Raw genomic sequence first — 13,751 nt, forward strand, 5'->3', positions numbered from 1 at the left:
AAATAGTAAGTGATATTTGGTAATAAGAAGACTTGAGAAACTAAGTTGCTAATGGAATGACTAGTGATTAGAAAATACCAACTCAGACCGGGTGCAGTGGCTCATGCCTATAATCCCAGCACTTTGGGAGGCCGAGGTGAGCGGATCACTTGAGGTCAGGAGTTTGAGACCAGCCTGGCCAACATGGTGAAACCCCATCTCTACTAAAAATACAAAAACTTAACTGGGCATGGTGGCAGGCGGCTGTAATCCCAGCTGCTCAGGAATCCCAATTACTCATGAAGCTGAGGCAGGAGAATCGCTGGAACCCGGGAGGCAGAGGTTGCAGTGAGCCAAGATCATGCCACTGCACTCCATCCTGGGCGACAGAGCAAGACCCTGTCTCAAAAAAAAAAAGAAAAGAAAAGAAAAAAGAAAATACCAGCTCCAAGATTGCAATTTGTCACACTTACTGTAAGGCCACGGTGTGATTTTCCTCTATGTTTGATGTGGTTGCTTCAAGTACTATGCTCACCACTGAACACTTGGCTTTATTAATTGACAAAAACCAAATTTTAAATTTGTCCCAGTTTTGAGAAGAGAGGCCAAATGGAAGACCACACACAATTCCAACGGATTTCAGGCCAACAAAGCCTTGATGTGTCTAGCGTCTAGCCCACTTAGCTTATTAACGGACTAAAACTGCATTTGTAATTAATTCCATTTCATACAGAAACCAGAAATCTCTACCTGAGGCTGAAATAAGAAAGGGATCCTGTCACAGAAATAGTAGACACAGTAATCCACACAAGGTTAACCAACAAAACAGTGAGAAATATGGAAACAAATACCTAATGCCCCGCCTGGATTCGTTCTTTTTGGGTTGGGGAGACAGTAGGAAAACTACGTGTCACTTGCCCAAGCATTCAGCCCTAAAGGGAATTTCTCCCTCAGGGTCCCCAGGAGTCAGGGAGGCGGGGGCTCCCGCCCCCTACCCGCAGAGGCCCCGCCCACCGCCCCGTAGGCCCCGCCCCTGCGTCTCTGCCCGCCCCGTGGAGCCCGAGTGCACTAAAGATGGCGGCTGCCGTAGGAAGGTTGCTCCGAGCGTCGGTGAGTGGCTGTCGGCTGGGGACAGGCGTGGAGACACTGGTGGCTCCGGGAACGTGCTTCTGAGACAGGATCCCGCGCTTCTGGGCACGAGGGCCATTCGCCCCTGGAGGGTTTCCGCGGGTAACGGACCCAGAGGCCTCGCTCCGGGAAGGTTCCATGCGCCTGCGCAGAACCGCCCTTCCCCACTCCATCCCCGCGGTCTTTTCCCCGAGTCCCTCCTCTTTCGGCGTCCCCGGTCCCCAGGCCCACCTCCACTTAAGGTCCTGGCCCTGATTCTGCCACCGACCGTATGATCTTGGGCAAGCGCCTTCGCCTTTCTCAGCCTGTGTACTTGAGATGGAAAGAATGATGCCTACATCAAGGCGTTGCTGTGAACAGCCCCTTAAATACTGGATAAAAACGCGCAAAGTGCTAAAAAACTCACAAAGGCGTTCCCTCCCAATCCCGTTCCCGCGTCTTTCTGCTGCTGTTTCCTGCTTAACTGTGGGCAATGCGTCATGTTCTTTTGATACTCAGCTTTCTCTGGTGGGGTTCAACACAGCCCCTTTCGTTCTCCTGAGTCATTTTGAACGTTAAAGTTGAGCAAACCGGCAGAGTGCAGTGGCTCACGCCTGTAATCCCAGCACTTTGGGAGGCCGAGGCGGGCAGATCACTTGAGCCCAGGAGTTTGAGACCAGCCTGGACAATAATAGTGAGACCTTGTCTCTAAAAAAAAAAAAAAAATAGCCGGGCGTGGTGGTCAGTGCTCCTGGGGAGGCTAAGGTGGGAGGATCACTTGAGCCCAGGAGGTCGAGACTGCAGTGAGCCGAGATCGCGCCACTGCACTCTAGCCGGGGTAAAAGAGCGAGACTGTGTTTCAAAAAAAAAAAAAAAAAAGTTGAGTAAACATTTCCCTTGAGCCTTTTCCAGACTCCCAGAGGCTGAGCTTGGCTCTTCTTGTTTACTTGTCGCTGGTGCTGGAGGGGCCTTGTTTTTCTAAGGAAAACCTTGAAATGGTAAAACATATTCAGCAGATAGTGCTGGGAAAGGCCTGCACAAGTCCCCTGGCTTTTGAACCCTGTGTTGCTTTTAAGCACATGGAGTTTCTGATTTTTTTTTCTTTTTTTGAGACGGAGTATTGATCTGTTGCCCGGGTTAGAGTGCAATGGCGCGATCTCGGCTCTGCAACCTCTGCCTCCTGGGTTCAAGCAATTCTCCTGCCTCAGCCTCCCAAGCAGCTGGGATTACAGGTGCCCACCACCGCCTCCTGGCTAAGTTTTGTGTTTTTGGTAGAGATGGAGTTTCACCATCTTGGCCAGGCTGGTCTCGAACTCCTGACCTCGTGATCCACCCATCTTGGCCTCCCAAAGTGCTGGGATTACAGGTGTGAGCAACTGCGCCCGGCCAGTCTTTGTGTTCTTATAGTTCCCCTCCACCTTCCAGTCTCCTAGGAGAAGGAAGCAGAAGGGAGTGTTAAGAACATGCAGATCCAATCCATGCTCTTAGAGTTTGGGGTTTGCTATTTGGTTCACAGGAGCAGGGACAGCTGAAACCACCGTTGGCATGATGCCCTTTCAGCCTTCAGCCACCAGTCCAGGAAAACTTTCTAATAAAAAGTTTCTCTTTCCAGGTTGCCCGACATGTGAGTGCCATTCCTTGGGGCATTTCTGCCACTGCAGCCCTCAGGCCTGCTGCATGTGGAAGAACGAGCTTGACAAACTTATTGTGTTCTGGTTCCAGTCAAGCAAAATTATTCAGCACCAGTAAGTGTTATGTCATGTCTTGGCTGGAGCCAGGTAAAGGAAAAATGAACCATCGTCTCTGGACAGGGGCTCTGAACCCTAGCCAAACGTTAGAGTCACCTGGGAGCTTTCAGGAACACAGCACTGCCCCAGTCCCACCCCAGACAAGTTAGTCTCTGGGGTGAGACCAGGATGTGCCGGGTGATTTTAATGTGCAGCAAGGGTTGAGAATCACTGAGGCAAACTGCCCTTGTCACATTTCCATGTTGGTTGTCAGAGCTTCTAATCCACTGTGTTGAGGAGGGGGTTACTGGGAGCTCAGATGCCTTCTGAGTCTACTGTGTCTGAAGAGCTGTGAGTGGTGGGCAGCCTGTGGGGACCTGAGAGGGCAGCCGCTCTAAGATTCAAACCTGTGTACTGGCCCCAGCTGGCCACTTAGGAACCAGACCTGTCTAATGGTATCTGTAATCTGAGTGAAATTTAGCTGTTTCTTGAGATTTACACTCCCTTCGCTAGGATATGGGCTTTGCTAAGATCAGCCTCAGATAATGAGTGGTATTTGAAAATACCTTGTCTAGATTTGGCCAGCCTTTGAAAAAGCACATATTTAATATGTAATAGTTTGGGGGGATATACTTTAGTAAAGCCTTTGTTTGTGGGCAGAATGTTCTAAGAGGTTTCACAATTTTACTACCCTGGAGCTTTAAAATATTTCTAGTAGTGATGTGATACCACAGGCTTAAAACTTTACTCCACTGGTTTCAAATCCCCATCCCCAGCAGCTCCTCCTGTTTCTGTTCGTGGCAGTGTCAGACATTTTGACATTGGAACTACTCTGTCCCTCATTCCCAGGTAGAAGCAAGTCCTTTTCAGTTTTGACACATGTCTTGCATGCATTCCTTTCTGTTCTTTCTGCCCCATCCCTCCCCTCAATACGTCTAAGATCACTGAAATCGAGGCTGGGCACAGTGGCTCACACCTGTAATCCCAGTACTTTGAGAGGCCAAGGCAGGCAAATTACTTGAGGTCAGGAGTTCAAGACCATCCTGGCCAACCTGGTGAAATCCCGTCTCTACTAAAAATACTAAAAAAATAAGCCGGGTGTGGTGGTGTGCTCCTGGAATCCCAGCTACTCGGGAGGCTGAGGCAGGAGAACTGCTTGAACCTGGGAGGCGGAGGTTGCAGTGAGCTGAGACCGTGCCACTGCACTCCAGCCTAGGTGACAGAGCGAGACTCTGTCTCAAAAAAAAAAAAAAAAAAAAAAAAAAAAAATCACTGAAACCACCTCCTAACATGTCTCCCCCTTCCTCCTGCTCCTCTTTCCCTCCTGCCAGACTAATCTTCCTAAAAATCGCCATCTCAGCCAGGCACGGTGGCTCACGCCTGTAATCCCAGCACTTTGGGAGGCCAAGGCCGGCAGATCACGAGGTCAGGAGATCGAGACCATCCTGGCTGATACGGTGAAACCTCGTCTCTACTAAAAATATAAAAAATTGGCCGGGTGCGGTGGCTCAAGCCTGTAATCCCAGCACTTTGGGAGGCTGAGGCGGGCGGATCACAAGGTCAGGAGATCGAGACCATCCTGGCTAACACGGTGAAACCCCGTCTCTACTAAAAATACAAAAAATTAGCCGGGCGTGTTGGCGGGCGCCTGTAGTCCCAGCTACTCGGGAGGCTGAGGCAGGAGAATGGCATGAACCCGGGAGGCGGAGCTTGCAGTGAGCCGAGATCGTGCCACTGCACTCCAGCCTGGGCGACAGAGCGAGACTCTGTCTCAAAAAAAAAAAAAAAATTAGCTGGGCGGGGTGACGGGCACCTGTAGTCCCAGCTACTCGGGAGGCTGAGGCCAGAGAATGGCATGAACCCAGGAGGTGGAGCTTGCAGTGAGCTGAGATCGCGCCACTGCACCCCAGCCTGGGTGAACAGAGCGAGACTCCGCCCTTGACTCTGTTATCTTTCCTGTTAAGAAGACCCAGCAGCCTAGTATTTAAGGACTCTTGCAACATGGCCTTCAACCATTCCTGCCTGCTGCCTGCTCTTCACTCCGTACCCTTAGACACTCTCTGTTCTCATTAGACTGCCACCACACGCTGCTCCACACACATGCCCTGTCTTCTTCCTGCTGTTTCCTACATGCTATCTGCCCCATCCCATCTAGACTTGACAAAATCTGAACCATATTTAAAATCCATCTCTAGTCTCATGTCTTCCTTAATTCTATCCCTACTATTTTTGTCTTCCTCTTTTTAGTTTCCATAGCACTTGGATTTGAATTTGTGCACAATCTAAAACTATAGAAGGAGAAATTACAGTTGGCCCTCTGTATCTGGGTTCTGCATCTGTGGTTGGTTGAATCGAAAATATTGGGAGGGAAAAATGGATGGTTGTGTCTATACTGAACACAAAGTCTTTTTTCTTGTCATTCCCTAAACAATACAGCTTAATGACTATTTACGTAGCATTTACGTTGTATTAGGTATTATGAGTAATCTAGAGATGATTTAAGTATACTGGAGGATGTGTGTAGATTATATGCAAATCACCACTTTATGTAAGAGACTTGAGCATCTGTAGATTTCGATATCCTAGAACCAATACCCCAAAGGTGGCAAAGGATGACTGTGCCTAAGATGTACAGTTGAACCGAATGTTTTGGTTTATACTAAGCACTTTATACTACTAATTAATTATCATAAGAAGTTTAAATAAAGTCATAGGTGCTTGACATAGCAAATGATGAACTACATATGAGTGTGGTTTTTTTCAGGTTCCTCATACCATGCACCTGCCGTTACCCAGCATGCACCCTATTTTAAGGGTACAGCCGTTGTCAATGGAGAGTTCAAAGACCTAAGCCTTGATGACTTTAAGGGGAAATATTTGGTGCTTTTCTTCTATCCTTTGGATTTGTAAGTGTAATTTCTATGATGTTTTCGTGTCATTCTGAGAGCAAGCACATATCCTGTTTCTGCACCGAATTGTCTACCCCTAGATAACTCTTGTGAAAGGAAGGATTCTTTCTGACCCTTTATCACCAATGGCCTTGTTGATTACAGCTGGGATCTGTAGCTTGTTTACAAGTGATAAACTTCAGGGGTGGGATAGGACAGCTTTCTTTTTAGTATGCCTCTGCTCTGGAGCATTGCTTCCCTAAGCCAGTCTATGAAAAAGTTTTCACTGGTCTGGGGAAAAATGAGAAAAGTAGGCATAATAAAATAATTTTTTTCAAAAAGCAACTTTATTGAACTGTAATTTTTTTTTCTTGAAATATGTGTTCCTTACCCCCATTTTTTGATACAATTCCTAAAATAAAAAGGTGAGGGGAGGTAATAGTACTTTTGTCAGCACAACACTATAGTCCAGGGAGGACGGTAAAGCATTTTGCCTTTTTTACCCTTAGCAAGTTGAACTAGTTGTTAGACCACTAAGTATTAAAATCCTTGTTTTTAAATGCTCTAATGAGAATTTCTGTCCTTTTTTTCCAGCACCTTTGTGTGTCCTACAGAAATTGTTGCTTTTAGTGACAAAGCTAACGAATTTCACGACGTGAACTGTGAAGTTGTTGCAGTCTCAGTGGATTCCCACTTTAGCCATCTTGCCTGGATAAATACACCAAGAAAGGTATAGCATTGTACCCCTAGCTTTTGCTCTTACAAACTTGCTTGGAAGAATCTAAATTTCTAGCTATGCTGCTGGACTATCAAGATCAAATTACACAAGGGTTGGGTTGTTTTTTTTTTTTGAGACAGAGCTTCGCTCTTGTTGCCCAGGCTGGAGTGCAATGGTGTGATCTCGGCTCACTGCAACCTCTGCCACCTGGGTTCAAGCGATTCTCCTGCCTCAGCTTCCCGAGTAGCTGGGATTACAGGCGTGTGTCACCACGCCTGGCTAATTTTGTATTTTTAGTAGAGACGGGGTGTCTGCATGTTGGTCACGCTGGTCTCAAACTCCTGACCTCAGGTGATCCGCCCACGTTGGCCTCCCAAACTGCTGGAATTACAGGCATGAGCCACCACACCTGGCCTACTCAAGGTATTTTTTATTATTATTATTACTCTCCCATGTCTGTGTTTGAGAAAATTAGTCTTTAAAAGAATGCTTTAAGAATTAGAAAAAGCAGCCGGGTGTGGTGGCTCACGCCTGTAATCCCAGCACTTTGAGAGGCCAAGACAGGTGGATCACAAAGTCAGGAGATCGAGACCATCCTGGCTAACATGGTGAAACCCCATCTCTACTAAAAATAAAAAAAATCAGCCAAGTGTGGTGGTGGGTGCCTGTAGTCCCAGCTACTCGGGAGGCTGAGGCAGGAGAATCGCTTGAACCCAGGAGGCGGTGGTTGCCATGAGCCAAGATTGCACCACTGCACTCCAGCCTGGGCGACAGAGTGACTCCGTCTCAAAATAAATAAATAAATAAATAAATAAAATAATAAAGAATTAGAAAAAGCATCTTTAGTCCCAGCTACTCAGGAGACTGGGGTAGGATGATTGCATGAGCCCAGGAGTTTGAGGCTGCTGTGAGCAGTAATCGCATCACTGCATTCCAGCCTGGTGACAGCGAGACTCTGTGTCTTAAAAAAAAAAAATTGGAAAAGGTCTATAGTATTAGCCAGGTGTAAATCTTCCTTCTGCTCCTTTCTAGCTGTGACCTGGAACAAGTTACTTAGCTTTTTCTTGCCTCAGTTTCCTCATTTTGATAGTGTCTTCAGGGTGGTTTCGAGGAGGCAGTAGGTTAATAGAGTAAGCAGTGCTTGGCCTGTTGTTGAATTACTGTTACCTATCGCCGTTATTGTTGGTCTCAAACATTGTGGTACGTGGTCAAGAATACTGTGAGGCCACGCATTCTAACAGTCAGTCCTGTTTGCATTTTGATTAGAATGGTGGTTTGGGCCACATGAACATCGCACTCTTGTCAGACTTAACTAAGCAGATTTCCCGAGACTATGGTGTGCTGTTAGAAGGTTCTGGTCTTGCACTAAGGTAAGATCCTCTTTCTGATGAACTCAAGATTATTTTTCATGTTTAGTATCATTCTACTTCTTAGGGGATTTATGTAGACCTTGGTAAAGCATTTTTAAAACCAGAAGATCCTGGCTGGGCATGGTGGCTCATGCCTGTAATCCTAGCACTTTGGGAGGCCAAGGCGGGAAGATCACTTGAGTTCAGAAGTTCAAGACCAGCCTGGGCAACACAGACCTTGTTCCTATTAAAAAAAATTAAAATTTATAATAAAAAAAATCCTTAATTTTAGTCTTTAATAAACACTGATAAAATGCCTCCTGCAAAGGTTGGCGGTCTCAGAAATGCTGAGACATGCACGTCCCCTCCACCACCTTGGGTCTCTTTCTGAAGAAAGCTCTCTGCGTCTTGAGGCCACACTGCTCCATACTCCCTAACTATGTGGGAGCCACTTCCATGGGGACACACACCTGACATTGAAGCCATCAGACTCTTTGCAGAAGGGGGGACTAGCAGGGTAAGAGGCAGTCTCTTGGAATGGTGACCATCTTCAGCCCTGGAACCAAACAATCCTGGGTTTGAGTTTTTCTGTTTTTTTTTTTTTTTTTTTTTTTTTTTAACTCAGCTACTTAATAGCTGTGTGACTTTGGGCAAGTGATTTGATTTAACATTGTTGAGTCCCAGTTTTCCCATAACTAAAATGAGGAGATAACCTCACAGGTGGGTGTGAGGATTAAATAAGTGACACATCTTGAGTTTTTAGCATAGTTACTGGCAGCAGTTGTTAGGATTTCTGCCCCAGAACGTCATTTCTATCTGTATTCAGTCCCTTATTAAACCTTTATTCCTTTGAGTGTGAAAAGCTTTCAGTCCTCAGCAGCCCCACATTCAAACATAACCTTCCTGGGAGGGATGAGAACTTGGGCCTTAGAATTGGCATCTTGAAGTCTGCTGAGAATAGGGGTGAAGGAGGGATAGGGCAGAACTTGACCTCCAGGAAGGAAGAGAGGGGGTTCCCCTTTGATGTGCTGTGCCTCACAGTTTTGCTGGGGGCTGGTCAGCTTAAAGCCAGCTCACCTGCCTCTCTTGTAGGTGACCTCTGGCCTGCTCTTTCTTGGGTTACACCTTGGATTTTAGCGCTGGATGGCATCTTAAGAGTTTGGGCCTTTTTTTTTCTTTTCGAGACGGAGTCTTGCTTTCTCACCCAGGCTGGAGTGCAGTGGTGCGATCTCGGCTCACTGCAACCTCCACCTCCCGGGTTCAAGCAGTTCTCTGCCTCAGCCTCCCGAGTAGCTGGGATTACAGGCACGCGCCACCACACCCGGCCAATTTTTGTATTCTTAGTAGAGATGGGGTTTCACCATGTTGGCCAGGATGGTCTCGAACTCTTGACTTCGTGATCTGCCTGCTTCGGCCTTTCAAAGTGCTGAGATTACAGGCGTGAGCCACCGCACCTGGCGGACCTTTTTTTTTTTTTTTTTTTTTTTTTAAACTTTAAAGAGATTATCAAACGAATGCCTAGGTCTTTCAGAATTGGCAATGACCAGAGAAAGGGTACTGGCTATTTTTCTCCTGCAGTCCCTTTCCCTATGAGAACTCACTAATTTTGCAGTTACCTCCGTACCTGTTTTAATATTGAGATTAACAAGAGAGAGAAGCTGAGTCTGGCTTATAAGATAAAGACTTTCGGGAGTCTGCGGGCCCTGCTCTGTCCCAGCTCTACCTCAGCTTCTATTGGTGGACTTCAGCTGGCTGCACCCTCTGGGAACAGTTTCACCTAAACCCCAGGCCCCCAGTGCCTGACCCAGGGAGGGAGAAGCACCTTTTACCCTGAGTTTTCTCTAACCTGCCTTTTCCGTGAGTGATTGATACCTGGAATTTCCACATCCTTTTAAGACAGACTGTTAAAACCTGTAGGTTAAATAACCGGACACAGTGACACACACCTATAGTCATGCTACTTGGGAGTCTGAGGTGAGAGGATCAGTTGAGCCAGAAGTTCGAGGCTGCAGCCTGCTGTGACACACCTGAGAACAGCACTGCACTCCAGCGTGGGCAATATAGTGAGACCCTATATTTAAACCAACCAACCAAAAAAACTTCTGGGCTAAACATATCTGCATCTGTCACAGTAACACCAACACAGAAGATAAACACAGACCACTGTGGTAGCGTGGTTCATCTTATTACACGCTGCTACGTGATTAAAAGTGATGGGCATGGTTTTCTGCTTTGCATAGACTTAGAGCCTGTACATTCTTTCTACGAAGATTTTTCCCATGGGATTTCCCCCCCATTTACCCAAGAATTCATTCATAATAAAGTTGTTGAACCCAGATAAAATACACCTCTGTCTCTTCCCATTTGCCTATGAGTTTCTTGCCAAGATGTGATACAGCAGCTCAAAGAATGCTTGCCAAGTCACTAACAGTCTTCGCTGTCTCTAGTTCAGTGACTTTCCGATACTGTATAACATTCAGGGCACTATGTGAACTTGTAAATGTGACCATACTGCATGTTTTATGGTGACCTGGTCCAGTACTGCCTTTGTTAAAGCATCTGTCATCAGTAAGAGATGATGTTTTTTGCACAACAGTGAAAACCCCACCTTTAAGCATATGATTACACTTAATAAATAGTTTATTAAAAGGAAAATTAAAGACCTAAAAGGGAAGAAGTTAGACTGTTCTAGTTCTGGTACTGTTGAGGCACTGATGAGGATAAATGATCATGCAGAGGTCTCTTCATAATTGACCCCAATGGAGTCATCAAGCACCTGAGCGTCAACGATCTCCCAGTGGGCCGAAGCGTGGAAGAAACCCTCCGCTTGGTGAAGGCGTTCCAGTATGTAGAAACCCATGGAGAAGTCTGCCCAGCGAACTGGACACCGGATTCTCCTACGGTAGGTTTTTTCCCCAAAAGCAGTGAGGTCTATGTTCTCTCAGCCTCGAGAGCTATTGACCTGAAATATCCACAAAAGGGAGCCCACTCTTGGAGCAAGCGTGCAGATGTGCAAATGGGTGAAGCTGCTGTGGGGTAGAGGGGGTGGGGTGGGGAGCCAGGAACCAATTATCAGAGCAGGCAGGCCTTTTTTTTTTTTTGAGACAGTGTTGCTCCGCCTCCCGGGTTCACGCCGTTCTCCTGCCTCAGCCTCCTGAGTAGCTGGGACTACAGGGCGCCTGCCACCATGCCTAATTTTTTTATTTTAGTAGATACGGGGTTTCACTGTGTTAGCCAGCAGGATGGTCTCGATCTCCTGACCTCGTGATCCACCCACCTCGGCCTCCCAAAGTGCTGGGATTACAGGCGTGAGCCACCACGCCCGGCCTAGAGACAGGCAGGCCTTAATGAAACTTTCATCTTTATGTTTTAAAGGAAATCTTTAAAAGTTTAAAGAACTTTAGGTTAAAAATTGGGAGATTGCCACTCACTTTTGGGACTATTATTATGGTAAAGTCACAGTTACCTAATGAAGCTTTTGTATTTTCAGATCAAGCCAAATCCAGCTGCTTCCAAAGAGTACTTTCAGAAGGTAAATCAGTAGATCGCCCATGTGTATCTGCACCGTCTCAACCCAGAGAAGAACCACAGTTGAAACCTGCTTTTGTCATTTTCAAGATGGTTATTTGTAGAAGGCAAGGAACCAATTATGCTTGTATTCATAAATATTACTCTAAATGTTTTGTTTTTGTAATTCTGGCTAAGACCTTTTAAACATGGTTAGTTGCTAGTATAAGGAATCCTTTATTGATAACATCTTGGTGGCTAGCTAGCTAGTTTCTACAGAACATAATTTGCCTCTATAGAAGGCTATTCTTAGATCATGTCTCAATGGAAACACTCTTTCTTAGCCTTACTTGAATCTTGCCTATAATGAAGTAGAGCAACACACATTGAAAGCTTCTGATCAACGGTCCTGAAATTTTCATCTTGAATGTCTTTGTATTAAACTGAATTTTCTTTTAAGCTAACAAAGATCAGTTTCCAGTGATTAGCCGTTTAACTCCTGCAAGGAATGTTTATGTGATTGAAGCAAATGTGAATCATATTATTTTAAAAAGTGGCAGAGTGACTTAACTCATCATGCATGATCCCTCATCCCTGAAATTGATAGTTTATGTAGTCATTTTACTTATTTTATTCATTAGCTAACTTTGTCTATGTATATTTCTAGATATTGATTAGTATAATTGATTATAAAGGATATTTATCGAATCCAGGGATTGCATTTTGAAATTATAATTATTTTCTTTGCTGAAGTATTCATTGTAAAACATACAAAATAAACATATTTTAAAACATTTGCATTTTACCACCATTAACTGTTGGATCAGCTTATTTTGGGCTCTCCTTTCCTTCTCAGATTATCAACAAACATTTATTGAGCATTTACCTCAGGGGCCACAAAGAGAATAAGATGCTGGTTCCACACTCAAGGAACTCGGTTTAGGGGCAAGACAGATAGGGAAACATTTTCTCATTGTTTCAGCAAATCCTTGAGTGCCTACCCCGCACCAGGTGCCGTTTTCCAGGCACAAGAGCGAACAAAGGACAAACCCCTGCTTTTAAGCTCTTACATTCTAGAGGGGAAACACCTCATACATGTGGTAAAAGTAGAGTGTTTGGAAGGAAAATAATGTGGAGTGAAACTCTGCTGAAGCGGAGTTGTAGGTGTTCTAGATGGGGTTGTCAAGGAATGCCTTAAGGGAGAGCCTCCCTGGATCAATTTTCTCATCGTAAAATGAGGACAATAATTGTACCTATCTCGGGGTTTTGATGAGCATCGAGGGAGAGAAAACGCGTAGAAAGTGAGAGTTTTACGGGGATAAGAGGATTCTAGGCAGAGGGCAGAGAAAACACAAAGGCCGTGAGGCAAGAGTGGGCTCAGAGCGGATGCAGATTTACTAGGCGGCCGGTGACTAGAGCTGTGGTGGGGGTCCCAGAGTGCCTTTTGGCCAGGCCAAGGACTTTAGGTTCTGTTCTGGGGTAGGGAATGTCAGGAAGGATTTGAAAAGAAGAGTGACATCAACTTGTTCTAAGAGAATCACTGGCTCCTTTGTTAAGACTGGACATAGCGGTCCAAAGTGGGGAAGCAGGCCAGCAGGCCGGCTTTGTGACATCCTGGAGGGTAGAGACAACAGAACAGAACAGCACTCTACATACTGCACTGGTGCTCAGATGGATTTCTGTGGCATAAGGGTAGAAGTGGAGGGGGCACCTTACTCAACTCGGAGGGTCAGGGAAGGCTTCCCGGAAGAGGAGATAAACCCTTGGAGGTGAAGAAAAGTGAGCTAGGCAAACTGAGCAAATATAGAAGCTGAGTCATACAGGCCTGAAGGACGCCATGAGCCGATTTCCTGTTCCTGGAGGGGCAGGGCAGGGGAAGGATTTGGCCAGCTGGAGGTTAACGGCCAATACTGAGCACTTCTGACGGCTCAGTGCTGTTAGGGATGTTTTATCTCCTTTGATCCGAAACAAAACCTTGAGATAGGTAACAGTTGTTATCCTCATTTTGCGGATGAGAAAATAGACTTTGAGATACTGACTTGGCGAGGGTCACACAACTAGGTGGTGTGCTGGGTCCCCCAGTCCAGGACTCCGGAGGCCCCCTGAATGACCTAGGCACACTTGTGGCTTCCGTGAATTTAAGTGCGCGCACAGACAGCCCCCGCCCGCTCCTGGGCTAGGGAAGGGCAGGTGGGAGGAGGAAGGGAAGGCGGGTTTTTCTTGCAAATGGTACCTATTTGGTAGTCAACAAAAGGAACTGGATTTGCCCCAACACTGGAAAACAAAAACAAAAAAAAAACCTGTTGGGCTGAGGGATAGTGCACTGTGCCCAGGGCGCTATACTTGGTTTGATGCTCTGGTGTTACTCTCTTGAAATTCTCAGTAACTTGAATAAGGGGCACCGCATTTGACATTTTCACTGGGCTGAGACCGTGATGCAGCCTGTCTGACTGCGCAACACCATGCACACTGGAAT

The 13,751-nt window shown here is 46.1% G+C and overlaps 1 protein-coding gene across 2 annotated transcripts; it reads left to right on the plus strand.

Moving 5' to 3' along the window:
- Positions 1-997: 997 nt before the first annotated feature.
- Positions 998-12,086, plus strand: PRDX3 (peroxiredoxin 3). Of its 2 annotated transcripts, XM_055247541.2 has the most exons (7): positions 998-1,089; positions 2,699-2,831; positions 5,578-5,719; positions 6,296-6,431; positions 7,686-7,789; positions 10,505-10,670; positions 11,259-12,086. In XM_055247541.2, the coding sequence occupies exons 1-7, from the start codon at positions 1,054-1,056 to the stop codon at positions 11,310-11,312; spliced, it is 771 nt and encodes a 256-aa protein (XP_055103516.1). In that variant the 5' UTR covers positions 998-1,053; the 3' UTR covers positions 11,313-12,086. The 2 variants fall into 2 exon arrangements, with proteins under 2 accessions (XP_055103516.1, XP_055103521.1); XM_055247546.2 differs by lacking the exon at positions 10,505-10,670 and having other exon boundaries at positions 1,015-1,089.
- Positions 12,087-13,751: the final 1,665 nt, after the last annotated feature.

Source organism: Symphalangus syndactylus, chromosome 2, assembly GCF_028878055.3.
Source record: "Symphalangus syndactylus isolate Jambi chromosome 2, NHGRI_mSymSyn1-v2.1_pri, whole genome shotgun sequence".
NCBI lineage: Eukaryota > Metazoa > Chordata > Mammalia > Primates > Hylobatidae > Symphalangus > Symphalangus syndactylus.